Genomic DNA, 14,482 nt, shown 5'->3' with positions numbered 1-14,482 from the left:
AATAAAAGAAAAATCCAGCATAAACTGATGTTTAAAACAAGAAGCTAATATGAAATCGTATATTTCATCTATAAATACTGTTAATATACAGATTCCCTCCAAAATCTCTATTCTGGCCTAATTTATAATACAAGTTAGCATTCTTTTCTTAAGGCCACTTCTTCATACCCAGATTCATTTGCAGATTATTCTCAGAGGTTTTTTGTTTTCATTTTTTGCTTTGCAATCAATTTCCGCACCTTGCATTGCTTTTCTATTTGCCATGTGAACTACGTATGTCTTTATGCACACATGTATTATTATTAGCCCAAATCAATCCACTGCAGGATGAAGGCCTTCACTGAAGGTTATGGACCATAATCTACCATGCAAGTCCAGTGTGAGTTGATAGATGGTTGATGGTTTTTCAACTTCCTAATCTAGAGCTGAGAAACTGACTGCCCTAAGTCACCCAGCCAGCTTCTGTGCCTAAGTGAGAACTAGAACCTGGGTCTCCCCACTCTTAGTCCAATAACTTAACCACTACATCACACTGCAAACACATAAAGGGGTTTTATTTCCATTCACATAGTTATAAATATGCTATATACAATTTTCCTTTTATTAAAACTCAGTTTGAGCTATATATTTTGGAATGCTAGCCTCCAAAAGCTATTTTGGCTTTCTTGGTTTAGTGTCACCTGCAAATATGATGACTAATCTCCACACTTTTATTTAAATCTTAGGCTGCAATCCTATAGGTACTTACCAAGGGGTAATTACACTGAACCCATGAAATTGCACTCAGAACTGCACAATTAATACAGAAAATCTAAGTATCTTTCCCTTGGTCCTATTTGCTCACCCTCAGTCAGACAGGGAATGCAAAAGAATATATGAACATACTGAATACCTAATACAGACACTTTTCTTGGGAATGAGCCTAATTCCTCATCCACTTGGACTTTGAAGAAGCAGGATAGAAAGAGTATTGACATTTTTGAACTTCGTTGTTGGAGATAACTCCTGAGAATATCAGGGATAGCCAAGAAAACCAACAAATGGACCACAGAAGAAATTAACTCAGAGTTCTCACTTGATGCACAAATGATCAGGCTCAAATTATCATATTTCAGACACATTGTGTGAAGACCTAGCTCTCTGGAGAAGGCTCTGATGCTAGGAAAGGTGGAAGAAAAGAGAAGAAGAAGACGACCAGCAGCAAGTTGGATGGACACAGCCGCAATGGGAAAATCACTGGAAAATCTGAAGAACCAGGCTGAGCACAGAATGTCCTGGAGAAGATCCATCTGGGTGGTCGCTAAGAGTCGACATCAGTTGGTGGCACAGAGTCAATCAATCAAATTTCCTTTTGTTGCAATTTGATAGCTACAACACCACTACAATTACATATTTAAAATGAGTATCTGTAGGAAGATGATCATCTACAGAGAATGAAAGCATGTACTCTGTTCTGTAATTTGCATTCAAGAGGAAAACACTTATTTTTAATGTGCTGAACCCACAACAGTAAACCTGATTGGAACAAAATCTTAGATTGGCACAGAATGTCTACTTTAGTTTAGTTGCCGGTTCTTTTACAATCAATATGCAGTACATATAAGGTATTTCTTTTGAGCTGCATGATATAGTTACAATAATATATTGCAAGAATTTCAGAGGGAAAGTCTTCTTGTATTCAGAGTATACTGTGTATATTCTCATGATTATAGCTACTCAAGGGCAAACTTCCTCAAATGTGAAATTAAAGCATCTAAAACAGGTGGCACTAAAGATTAGCCTCATCTCCTCTTGCACAATTACAGGTTGTGATGTAAATTCACAGACTTGGTAGATATGTGTTCTGGCTCAGATACAAAAGTGAAATTTGTAGACACCGTAAAATCACCATACTCTTACAGAGTTGGCTATAGAACTGATCAGAGTAGAGGTGTCTGTGGCCTTCATCCTAAGTGGCTCCCAGGATGGTGCAATAACAATGTGATTAAATTGAACTGATAAAATAGAAGTTGAAAATCTTTCCAGGACAGTGTTTTAGAATGTATGTAATAAGTTAGGATCCAGCCTAAAATGTCAATGAAACTAGTAGCTAAAAAAAGGCTTCCATCAGAAAATGGAAGCATTTCCAAATGAGGAAAAGAAAAAGGAATATATAGGAAGAATATCAAACAAATGCAAGACGACAGTAAAAGAGAATTAGGGATTTTGAGGAAATATCAGTGATAACATAGATACCATCAACAATAAAGAAAAAATTGAAATACATCAGAAGCAGAAAAGTGGCTAGAAAGATGGTTAGATTGATTGGTTAATTGAGACTTAAAAGAATATTCACTGTGCCCCATTTTTGTAACTCAAAATTAAACAATATGGAATGGAAACAAAAATAGTCAGGAGTTTGTACCCTAAATTTTTAAGATTGAGTTTTAAGATTGAGAAGAAAGTAAAATATCTGGGTATCACAATGACAAATATGAATTGTATGTTATTTCGAAATGATTATGTTAAGACATGGAATGAAGTTTAAAAAGTTCATACAGTTATACGCTGCCCGGAGTCACCTTGTGTGAGATGGGCGGCTATATAAATTAGATGGATGGATGGATGGATGGATGGATGGATGGATGGATGGATGGATGGATGGATAGGACACGTTAAGATGGGAGAAACTACAACAGTCATTGCTGGAGATAATTTCTGTGATAAAAATGAATGTCTTGCCTAGAATTGTATTTTTGTTTCAGACAATACTTGTTTTGACAACTGATGCACCATTTAAACAGTGGCAAAAGGATATATCTAAGTTTGTGTGGCAAGGGAAAAAACCACGAGTTAAATGTAAGGCGTTACAAGATGCAAAGGAAAGAGGAGGATTGGGTCTACCTGTTTTGAAATTGTATTTTGCAGCTTGCTGTTTGGTTTGGATGAAAGAGTGGGTGCTGCAAAGAAATAGAAGGCTTTTGGAGTTAGAAGGACATGACCTGAGATTTGGGTGGCATGGATACTTATGGTATGATAAAGTCAAGGTTAATATGGATTTTAAAAACTGTTATGTTAGATGTGCCATATTGAGAATATGGAATAGATACAAATCCAGGTTGGGTCTGAAAACACCTCTGTGGTCCTCAGCACAAGAAGCATTTTATAGATGAGAAGTAATAGGCAAATCGAAACAGTTAATTTATTGTGAGGTACTAGAATTTTGTCAAGGGGAATACAAAATAAAGATTATTGTATACCCAAAGATGGAAAGATTTGGCAATACCTACAATGGAGGAATGGTTGGTGAAGATGACAGAAGTTGCTGAGATGGCCAAATTGACTTGTTTGGTCAGAGAAAAAACAATATTCACATTTTATTGCTGACTTGAAACTCCTTATGGACTGCATAAAACAGAAAAAAATGGAACATGATTTATGGTTTTGATGATTAGATAGGGCAGATTATAGAAAGAAGAGAGGCATGATGTAACTTTAGAGAAAGAGATAAATTTATCATTGTACTTATAATTGCTGTAAAGAAGATCAGAAACCACTTTTTTGTATCTTTTTTCTTTCTTTCTTGCACTTTTAGCTTTCTCTTTTCTTTCTTTTTCTTTTTTCTTCCTTACTTTACATTAGTCTGTACTAGCTTTTATTTTTGTTTTTAAATTTTTTAATAAAATTATATATTTTTATCTTTTAAATTACATAGTCTTGTAATTCCCTTCTCTGGAGTAACTATTTTCCAACGTTTCTGCATCAGACATACTCACAGAATCCAGAAGGTTATGGCGGGTGACTTTCAAAGAAATTTTGGAATGAGGTTTCTTCATGTGCACCTGACGCAATTCCCTCTGGAAGAAGTTGACTTTGTCCTGAAAAGTCTCTGAGCCTCCTGAAACCAACAGACCTAGAGCCTTATCTGGAGCTTTTTTTAGTGCAAGATAGAGATTTACTGACCATAACAGCTTTAAAGCAGGAATTATGCTTTATCACTGAAATATATTAACAGATATCCCCATGGCAGATTATACATAATTGTATTGGTTGGTTGGTTGGTTTGCTCAATTTATATAGCCACCCATCTCAAGTACATGACTCTGGGCAGCTTACAACATTAAAACGATTAAAATACATACAAATATTAAAATAAAACAAAATTTTACTTAAAGTAACAAATTCTGTCCCCAAAGTGTTCATCATATAACAAAAATAGCTCTAAGCACTATCTTACAGAATAGGGAAATAAAATTTCCACTCATTAACATTTTCTGTCCCTTTTTTTTCTCTTTCTACCATCTGAATTTTTGTGCACACAAAGATGCACATTCACTCGCATACATAGGTTCAGCATATAAGAGCACTCCTTACATTTCCCATTCTGGAACCATAAACAAGACAGATTTTTACAAATGCAGGGAGGGGACAAATAATCTTTCCAAATGAAGAAATTTCCAAATGGATTAGAAAGCTTATCTGATATGCAGAAAGGTATATCGTTGCTCTATAGTTATATGGGCCTCAGTTAAAGCATTCTGCTCCTTTTTCACATTTATGAATTAATGTTGCACCAAGTGAGGTACAAAACATAATCAGTGGCACAAACACTTATGATTCATTACACACCAACCAGTAGAATCTTCTGCTCTGATTCCTTTTACCTATATTTTTATGCAGAGAACGAATAAAAGTGGCTGCCAAGATGTTCCTCTCTTTGCAACTCAACTCCACAGGAGGCTGGATCCCATCATCCACCACCAATGTCAGCAACTTGTGTACAGGATCAGGCCCATGATAAGAAAACTGGCAGCAAAGAGATGCAGGAAATGGTGGGGGGAAGGAAAGGAGGAAGGAACCATCATTCACCAGAAAGCACAGCACATGAAGCCGATGCAGTTAGCAGTGTTTATGCACATTCCCTTGCCCCACCCTTTGCTCTGAACTGGCTAGCAGAAAAGGTGATTTATAAATTCCACTTCCCACAGAATGACTCTATTTCATCAGGGGACAGTGACGTGAAGAATGAAGTTGAATGACAAGGTGCAAGATGCAATACAGGACAACATCACAGTAGGCTCCCCAGAATAATCTAAAATGCCAGCTGAAAATCTCATTTAGGCTCGCAAATGGAATAAACTATTTGAATCCCTTCATCCCACAAACTTTCTCAAAACAAAACATGCCCCACCACCGAGCTGGGAGTTCCACAAACTCACTTTGGTGCCAGGACATACTCGGAAAGTAAAGAGACGCCAAGGAATAATCTTCAAGTAGAATTCCTTCACTGAGAATTGCTTTGAGGCCAAAGAAAACAGAAATCATGTTTACATGAGTACATTATTCTGAAAAGATTTCAACAATAGACAAGTCCATTCTTTTTAATTAATGTAACACAAGTAATCTAAATTAGGCTTTAGCCACAATTCAGATTTGTAGCTAACCTAGTGATCAGCCAAGACGACGTGAATATCTCTGTCATCTTGTAGAAAAACTCTGTAGCACAATACACCTCTCCTCATAACAACCAGACTGAGACAATTCTAGAAGATGACTGATAACTAGAAACATACAGAACAATGGGAATTGAGTAAAAATAGTTTAGATATTGTCTGAATGGAAGAGTGATAAACAAGCATTCTTACCTTAGGTGAAACATAGCAGTAAACCTTTTTGGGTTTCTTCACTTTCTCAGGGGTCGGGCTGTCAGAAGGAGAGTCTTCATCCTCATCCTCAGTAGCAGTGGAAGGTCGTCGCTGAAAGGAGCCCAAATGCAGGGGTGGAAGATGCCACTGGGTGTTGGTATAGCTACTAGCATTATACAGGTAGGCTTCAAAGTAGATACTGACTCCTGAGGTAGAAACATTGCGCTCTACAGTATTCTTTTCATCCTCTGCAAGATGGACAGGTGTAAAGTGTAACACAGGCAAAGCTTATCACAGTAACACAAGTTATGCAGCTGGGTTTTTAAAATGTTGTGGATCCAGAAAATTATTTTGCAATTTGTATGATTAACTGTTCGTGAATAAGGATATTTCATAGAGAGCCAATTTGGTGTAGTGGTTAAGGCATCAGGCTAGAAACCGGGAGACCGTGAGTTCTAGTCCCACCTTGGGCACAAAGCCAGCTGGGTGACCTTGGGCCAGTCACTTTCTCTCAGCCCTAGGAAGAAGCAGGCAAGCCACTTCTAAAAACCTTGGCAAGAAAACTGCAGGGACTTGTCCAGGCAGTCGCCAGGAGTCAACACTGATTCAAAGCCACACGCACACACTATGTTATTTCATGGAGACCTAATACTCAATTACACTTTTTTTAAAAGTGGGTTGGTTTTAATGTGGGCTGAGTGACAAGCTGTGCCTCCTGGCTCTGGCTCTTCCAGCCATTTTCTGTTTCAGATCTTGCCACTCCATGAAGAAAGGAGCAGGAGTATACATCCAGGAACAACCCAGGGGCATAGCAAATATTTGCAGCCCCATTATACTATCTTCTTTACATTTCATACACATTCAGGTACATGTGTAAACAAGGCTATACTGATATCAGTAGAACTTCTTTGTACATTTTAAATATTTTGGAAGATGGATTTGAAGAGAGAAGCAGAAGAGGAAATGGTGATGGAAATTCATCAAACCCACTGCTTCTCCACTATAAATAGATTTTTTTTTAACCAGCAAACTGGGTTGGTGATTCATTTATAATTTGCAGTTGCCAAAGTTTCTTCAGATTTTATATGCCAAGATTGAATATCAACTATGAATTCCAAAACACCTTATGTATATGAAAATTGAATTACTTATTCAAGGAATGCAAGTCACAAAGTGCAATGATGTTTTGGTTTTAACCATCTTTCTTTACCCTTAACAATTTCAAAAAATTAGCAAGGAGATAATGACAGGGCAATTTTTAATTTAAAGTGCTTGGAAGGCCTCATTTCTATGACAGGACACAAGCTAATGTGATGCCAAGAGATAGAACGCAAGATTTAGATTTAAGAAACCCAGATTCTTAACTCTACTATGAAGTGTACAAGGTTGTTTTGAAGATTACATGCCAGGCTGAAGTTCTGGAAGGGCTACACAATGCATAAAAAAACAGTTACGGTAACTTACCACTTAGAACAATTATGTCAAACTCTCCATTGCTAATAGGCTGGTTTTGGTAAGAGATGCAGGCACGGAAACACCCCCTACGCAGTAGGGTGAGTCTCAGGAAAACTTGACAAGTCTGTTGATTGGACATCACAGACTTTTCAAACAAAACATCAGAAGGCTCTTCTTCCTGGGGGCCAAGCTAAACAAAATAAATATAGGTTAGGAGATATTGGTATGCTCTGAAGTTTTAGGTGGCAAAACATACAGAGCACACTTACTTCATGGACTGAGAGGCTGTAATTGTGCTCATCTATCAGTGATACTGAGTTGCTAGTAGGGTTATCATATTCATCTCTGGGAACTATTTGCAAAGTGTGTGGCTGCCCAAACGTCAGCACCAGAGTGGAGAAATGGCAGGCAATTTTGGTTTTTGAGGGAACCACCATCCCTGAAATAAGAAACACATAGCATAGAATCCCATCTAAAATTACAAGGAGGGTATTTGCCAAGAATAATATATGTAATGACATGGAAATAGGATTGATTCTAAATGAAGCGACCAGTGCTGGCTAACAAGCAGAAACAAAAGTTACTACACCAAAAAGAAAAATGTATAGAGTGAAGAATTCTCTATTTCTTGGTTACAGTGACAGACACAGAGTCAACTCAATGTTTCATGGGGTTAATGCATATGACAGAACTAATTTTACATTTACAGAGCTAGAAAACAGGTTATTTGAATGTGGCAGAATTTTTAACTTCCTTGGATAAAATTATTCATGGTGAAATTTACCATGAATATTTAGGGACAGAAGATGTACCAGGAGACCAGCTGTGTCAAGTATTATTTCCAGACAACTGTAGTGAGCACAAATGATTCAGGTTATAGATAAGATTGCTTCTGAACACCTGTTCCCACTGGACAGTATTTATTCCATCTTTTTAATTTACAAGGAATTGGAAGCAATGAAGCAAATACGTTGACAGACAAAATATAGTAGTGAAAAATACAACATGAATCTTGCTGAACACAAGTAAGAGCTCATTTTAGAGTATGTTCTGTGAATGTGATAGTGGCAGCAAAGAAGTAGAATTTCACTAATACTGAATCTTCTAATCTAATTATTATTTCCCAAGTGGTTTGGAGCATTTTCTACATTGGCCAAAGGGGAAATATTAAGAAATCTTGAATTATTTGGATCAGTTGGATTGAAGCCAGCATTTGATACTGAAAATACCATGTTTACCCTGAAGAATGACCTCATGAAGAACAAAAGGAAGTGCAAAGTTACTAAGATTTTTTTTACTAAAAAGTGGATTAGTAAAACAGATGAACAAAATTTATCATTTTTATGATTGCACCACACTAAAAAGTAGTAGGTTTTTTTCCTAAGTAGGTATTCTATATTTCATTGTGGCTATTAATTAAATTTCACCATAAATTAATGCATTCAAGTTTAATCCCAAAGCTAGACACATAGTAAATATGTAATGTACTCTGCATTATCTAATATAGCCATGGCACTAAATAAATATGGAAGAGCAGCATTAGTGAATATTATTAGATTTCCCCAACTACCTATTTTTGTTTAAGCAATTCTTACCTGGTTGAAAGACTTTGTAGTAAGGACTATACGCAACATTCAAGCCTCCAAGTTTTATGCTTATCTCATAGCGCCCAGCTCTGCGCACAGTGAATGCCACCTTCACCACATTGGAACTGGGTTCTTGAAGCACTTCCTGGGTGACAGGAATATCTATTGCTAACTCCACATGGCAGATGTGAACTCGCAGTCCAACAGGATGATGAGCAGGGAAAGGCTGGCCATTCTTATAAAATAACTGTATGGGGAATTAAGAAGCCAAGTGAATAGCAGACTCCAGACTTCTTGCAGAAGTTCTTCCATCAGCCATTAAAAGATGCAGCAAATTAAAACCATCTTAGTGATCCATACCATGAGTAGTGGCAGAAATCTTTGCTTCAATATACATATGTATATCTGGAGCATATACAACCAGACATATTGCTGGAAGGCAAAATAACAAAATTCCGCCTTACTTATTTCAGCCATGTCATGCGATCAAACTCACTGGGAAAGGCAGTTATGCTCGGAATGGTCAGCAGTAAAAGGAAACAAGGCCGCCAAAAAACACGGTGGCTAGACACCATTAAAGCCGACACCAACCAGAGCATAAAACAACTGAAAGAAGCTGTACAAAATCAGAACATGCAGAGAGATGGCCCATAGAATCGCTGAGTATCAGACACGATTGAACAGATAGCATCATCATCATCATCATATATATAACATCCAAATTTGAAGTCATCAATTAAAAGTAAATTAATAAAGAAAGAATAAAGAATAAATAAAGAAAACAACCTCTTTACAAGGGTTGAATAATACCTGAATTCAGCCCACACAACTCTGACCAAATCTGTGGTTAAAAATATCTGCAGCACAGAAAATGTTCAACACATATAATGATAGCAAAAAGGAGGCGCAGGAGGAAGAGGAGAAGAAGAGGAGAATAATCCTAAGTTAGGGTTTTTTAGCTGTGACTGCCTTGATTTTTTGTTCTGCACTTCCTCAAATTGCATAGAAATGGAAATTTCCTCTTACATGCACTCGGAAGGCCATACTATGGCCCACCTCACAGGGATCCTTCCAGTCCCAGAAGACTTTACAAGAGCGGGGGTCCAAGTAATTGCCTCGCACGTAGTCATAAATTGTCCGTTCTCCTCGGCGTTCCCGGTCCTCATGCTGGAGGAAGCTGACTACACGTGCGGCAAGCTCAAAGAGGAACTTAATGGTGAAAAAGAAAGCCACCACAGATACCACTGTGATCCCTCCTGTCAAAGAGAAAACAGATAGCAATTGTAAGACCCAACAAAACACTCAAAATTCATCACCACAGCTATTTGGTATTGCAGGCTACTTATACTTTGGATGAGAATCTACAATATTTAACCTTGAAGTATATGTAGTCCCCGGGTTAAGAATGCCCTGATTATGGATGACCGTAGTTAAGAACGGAGCCTATTGTAGCAAAATTTGAGTTAAATACACAATGGTTTGAGTTCATTACACAATACTACTTATACTGTTCTGGCTTACATACAAATTCGACTTAAGGGCAAACCTTGGGAACAGAACTCATTCTTAAACTGGGGACTACCTGAAGAATTTTATAGGGAATCATTTCAATCAACAGGACTAAAAGCAGAATAAGGCCTTCTGAGGTATTAAAAAGGTTTGAGATTATCAATTATTTATTTTTATTTTATTATAGATTTGTATCCCACCTTTATTTAATTATATAGAGAGGATAACTCAAGGTGGAGAACATATGTAATACTTCTGCCTCCTATGTTACCCACAGCAACAACCTTGTGAGGGGGGTTGGGCTGAGAGAGAGTGACTGGCCCAAAATCACCCAGGTAGCTTTCATGCCTAAGGCAGGCCTAGAATTCACAGTCTCCTGGTTTCTAGGCCAGCACCTTAACTACTACACCAAACTGGCTCTCTTTATATATGGCTTATAACATCACCATGACACATGAGCACCATTTGAATTTTCTGGCTCAGGCACTAAAATGTTTTTGGCTATCACTGGCATCATTACAAAGGAACTAGGGGAGATCTGTGGACTACCTTGCAGGAAAAGAGGAAACAGAATTGAATATGCTCAATAGTGTTAGCAAAATAGGTACCATTCACAAAACTAAGTTAATAGAATGAAATCTTGAATAGATTGTCTTCCCTTACCAATAATGTAAAACATTAGGTCCTTTCAACGAAACACACAGCCGAGGATTACAGCTGCATCTGGAAAGCAAAAAACAGATCTAGTACAATTTAAAAAAAAACTATGCAGATCTCCTACAAAATGTTTGCTCTCCACAAAACACACTAAGTATTTTTTTTATCCTTCTTTTTATGTCTAGATCTAACCCCCTTTTTAAAAAAAGAACCAAAGTGAGGTCAGTTCTAGTTTTTGGAAATACAAGAACATGTTTCAAGTGTTAAAAATTGACCACCAGCAATAATCTCCAATAGCTCTTTTAGTTATTTATTTATTGTTTTTTATATCCTACCCTTTATCCAAGAAATGGCAATGTACATCGTGATCTTCCCTATTTTATCCCCAGAAAAACAAACTTAGGCCATATTGTGTCACTCATTCTTCATTCTATCACTGTGGGAGAATTTCCAATAATTAAGGTTCGTAGGGGCCCTGGCCTTCGGCTGCTGCTGCTTAATGCCAGGTCAGTTAACAACAAGGCCCCCCTCATATGTGACTTGATCACCAAGGAGGGGGCAGACCTGGCATGCATTACTGAGACCTGGCTGGGGCCCAAGGGGGGGTGCCCCTCTCGGAAATGTGCCCAGCTGGGTTCTCAGTGTGGCACCAGCCGAGATGCCAGGGCAGGGGAGGAGGGGTGGCTGTTGTGATCCAGGAATCTCTAGTGGCCTTCAGGGGCATTGCTCCAAAGGTTTCGGGCTCTGAGACACTGTTTATTAGGTTGGGCGCCCGTGAACAGTTGGGAGTTCTGCTATTGTACCAGCCGCCCTGCTGAGTGGCAGCCTCCCTGCCTGAGTTGCTGGAGGCCATCTCAGGGCTGGTGGTGGAGTTCCCCAGGCTTATGGTTCTGGGGATCTTCAACCTACCATCCCTGGGGCAGTCCTCAGAGGCGGCTCTGGAGTTCATGGCTACCATGGCAGCCATGGGCCTGTCTCAAATTGTGCGGAACCCAACCCAAGACAATGGCCACATGCCAGATTTGGTTTTCTTGTCAGAGCAATGGCAAAGTGATCTGAGGGGAGATCTACAGCTTTCCCCATTGTCATGGTCAGATCACATCCTGGTGACCCTGTGTTTCTCCTATACCACCCCCTTCTGCAGGGAGGCTGGACCCATGCGATTGGTCCGCCCCTGGCTCCTGATGGACCCATCAGGGTTTCAGAAGGAGCTGGGGGATATTCCCACGGATCTGCTGCACAGTCCAGCGGAGGCCTTGGCTGCTGCCTGGAATAGGGAGACGGCCGGGGCCTTGGACAGGATCGCGCCTATGCGACCTCTCTTGCCACATTGGTCCCGACACTCCCCGTGGTTCACGGAGGAGCTGAGGGTGCTGAAGAGGGTTAAGAGACATCTAGAGCGCCTCTGGAGAAAGACAAAGACTGAATCTGACCGAACACAGGTTAGAGCCGCTATTAAGGCCTACATTGTAGCAATAAGGGTGGCAAAGCGCCAATACAGTGGTACCTCGGGATACGAACGCCTCTACTAACGAACATTTCGGGTTACGACCAGCTTCGGCAGGAAAATTTTACCTCGGGTTACGAACTCGCCTCGACTTACGAACCGGATCCGCGGCCATTTTCCCTGCTGCCACGCGGTCGCGGCTTCCTGTGGGCGAGGTCGCGGTAGCAAGGAGACGTTTGGTGAGGCTTGTGGTGTGTTTTGCAGTGTTTTGAGAAGGTTTTTGGTGTGCGTGTTAGCATGGTTCCAAAGAAAATGCAGAGCAGGCTTGGCAGGAGTAAGGCTCTGAAGAGAAAATTGCCTCGGGTTGCGACCAAATTCGGGCGGAGGGCGGAACGGATTAACCGGATTTACATTGAATCCTATGGGGAAATTCGCCTCGGGTTGCGACCAAATTTGGAGGGCGGAACGGATTAACATTGAACCCTATGGGAAAATTTGCTTCGGGTTACGACCAACTCGGGATACGTCCAGAGTCACGGAATGGATTAAGTTCGTATCCCGAGGTACCACTGTACTTTTCTGCCCTTATTGCATCCACAGAATGCCGCCCGGCGGCCCTGTTTAGGATCACTAGGTCCCTCCTTGGCAAGGGGGATGTGAGGGTTCATTTGCAGGACCGTGCGGAGGAATTTTCAGGGCATCTGCAGGACAAAGTCGCTCGGATTCGTTCCAAGTTAGACTCCGAGCATGGGGCAGGGTCTGGGGAGATACCGGGGGACCATTCTTACCCAGTTATCTGGGAACAGTTTGATCCTGTTGCTCCTGAGGAAGTGGACAGGATCCTGGGGACTGTGAAGGCCACCACTTGCCATCTTGACCCATGCCCCTCCTGGCTAGTGAAAGCAGCTCAGGAGGTGACATGTGGTTGGATCCAGGCGATGGTTACTACATCCTTGCAGGAGGGAGTGTTTCTAGTTGCTTTTAAGGAGGCATTGGTGCACCTCCTCCTCAAGAAACCCTCCCTGGATCCTACTGTGCTGGACAATTTTCGTCCAGTCTCCCACCTCCCCTTTTTGGGGAAGGTGGTTAAGAAAGTGGTGGCATCACAGCTCCAAAGGGTTCTGGAGGAAACGGATTATCTGGATCCCTTCCAGTCAGGTTTCAGGTCCGGATATGGAACAGAAATGGCATTGGTCGCACTTATGGATGACCTCTGATGGGAGCGGGATGGTGGAAGTGCGACCATCCTTGCTCTCCTTGATCTCTCAGCGGCTTTTGATACCGTCAACCATAGTATCCTGTTGGGACGGCTCAGGGAATTGGGGGTGGGTGGCACGGTCTTGTGCTGGTTTGCCTCCTTTCTCCAGGGCTGATCCCAATCGGTGGTGATAGGGAGTGAGAGGTCCCATCCTCGGCCCCTCCTTTGTGGGGTGCCGCAGGGCTCGGTTCTCTCTCCACTCCTTTTCAACATCTACATGAAACCGCTGGGCGAGATCATCCGTCATCATGGGATGAGGTATCATCAGTATGCTGATGATACGCAGCTATACATCTCCATCCCTGGTGAAGTAAGTGATGCCGTGGCCACCCTTTTGCAGTGCCTGGAGGCTGTAAGGTCTGGATGGGGAACAACAGGCTTTGGCTGAACCCTGGTAAGACGGAGGGGCTGTGGGTTAATGGCTCCTCTGTATCTGGGATTTTGTCATCTTTGGTGCTGGATGGGGTGGCACTGTCCCAGACAGACCCAGTGTGTAATCTGCGGGTCCTCCTAGACTCACAGCTCCTGCTTAAAGAGCAGGTGGCAGCCGTGGCAAGGAGGGCCTTTGCACAACTTTGGGTTGTGCATCAGTTATGCCCTTTCCTGGATCGGGATGTCCTTCCAACAGTCACTCACGCCTTTGTTATCTCCCAGATACACTACTGCAATGCACTCTACATGGGGCTACCCTTGAAGAGTATCCGGAAGCTATAGCTGGTCTAGAGTGCAGCTGCGCAAGCTATTGTTGGAGACCCAAGGAGGGCCCATGTAATGCCTCTGCTCTGCGAGCTGCATTGGGTAGCAGTTTGCTTCCGGGTCCAATTCAAGGTGTTGGTTATCACCTTTAAAGCCCTACATGGCATGGGACCAGGTTACCCAAGGGACCGCCTCTCCCCTATGAGTTCAACCTGTCCCACCCGATCACACAGAGAGGGCATGCTTCGGA

At 41.2% G+C, this 14,482-nt stretch overlaps 1 protein-coding gene across 6 annotated transcripts in view; it reads right to left on the bottom strand.

Moving 5' to 3' along the window:
• Positions 1 to 14,482, bottom strand: part of AREL1 (apoptosis resistant E3 ubiquitin protein ligase 1) — a 32,848-nt gene that overhangs the window by 6,627 nt on the left and 11,739 nt on the right. For all 6 annotated transcript variants that reach the window (XM_088145322.1, XM_088145321.1, XM_088145324.1 and 3 more), the window contains exons 3-11: positions 10,838 to 10,897; positions 9,692 to 9,921; positions 8,675 to 8,912; positions 7,349 to 7,518; positions 7,089 to 7,269; positions 5,625 to 5,872; positions 5,199 to 5,276; positions 4,644 to 4,785; positions 3,756 to 3,877 (exon numbers count right to left, since the gene is read on the bottom strand). In XM_088145322.1, coding sequence (XP_088001448.1) covers positions 3,756 to 3,877; positions 4,644 to 4,785; positions 5,199 to 5,276; positions 5,625 to 5,872; positions 7,089 to 7,269; positions 7,349 to 7,518; positions 8,675 to 8,912; positions 9,692 to 9,921; positions 10,838 to 10,853 — 1,425 coding nt within the window. In that variant the 5' untranslated portion in view covers positions 10,854 to 10,897. The remainder of the gene's footprint in view (positions 1 to 3,755; positions 3,878 to 4,643; positions 4,786 to 5,198; positions 5,277 to 5,624; positions 5,873 to 7,088; positions 7,270 to 7,348; positions 7,519 to 8,674; positions 8,913 to 9,691; positions 9,922 to 10,837; positions 10,898 to 14,482) is intronic.

Source organism: Python bivittatus, unplaced genomic scaffold, assembly GCF_059951505.1.
Source record: "Python bivittatus isolate LINGU-HERP-01145 unplaced genomic scaffold, Pbiv_v1 ctg000480_np1212, whole genome shotgun sequence".
NCBI classification, from domain to species: Eukaryota; Metazoa; Chordata; class Lepidosauria; order Squamata; family Pythonidae; genus Python; species Python bivittatus.
This window is presented reverse-complemented; position numbering and strand designations above follow the sequence as displayed.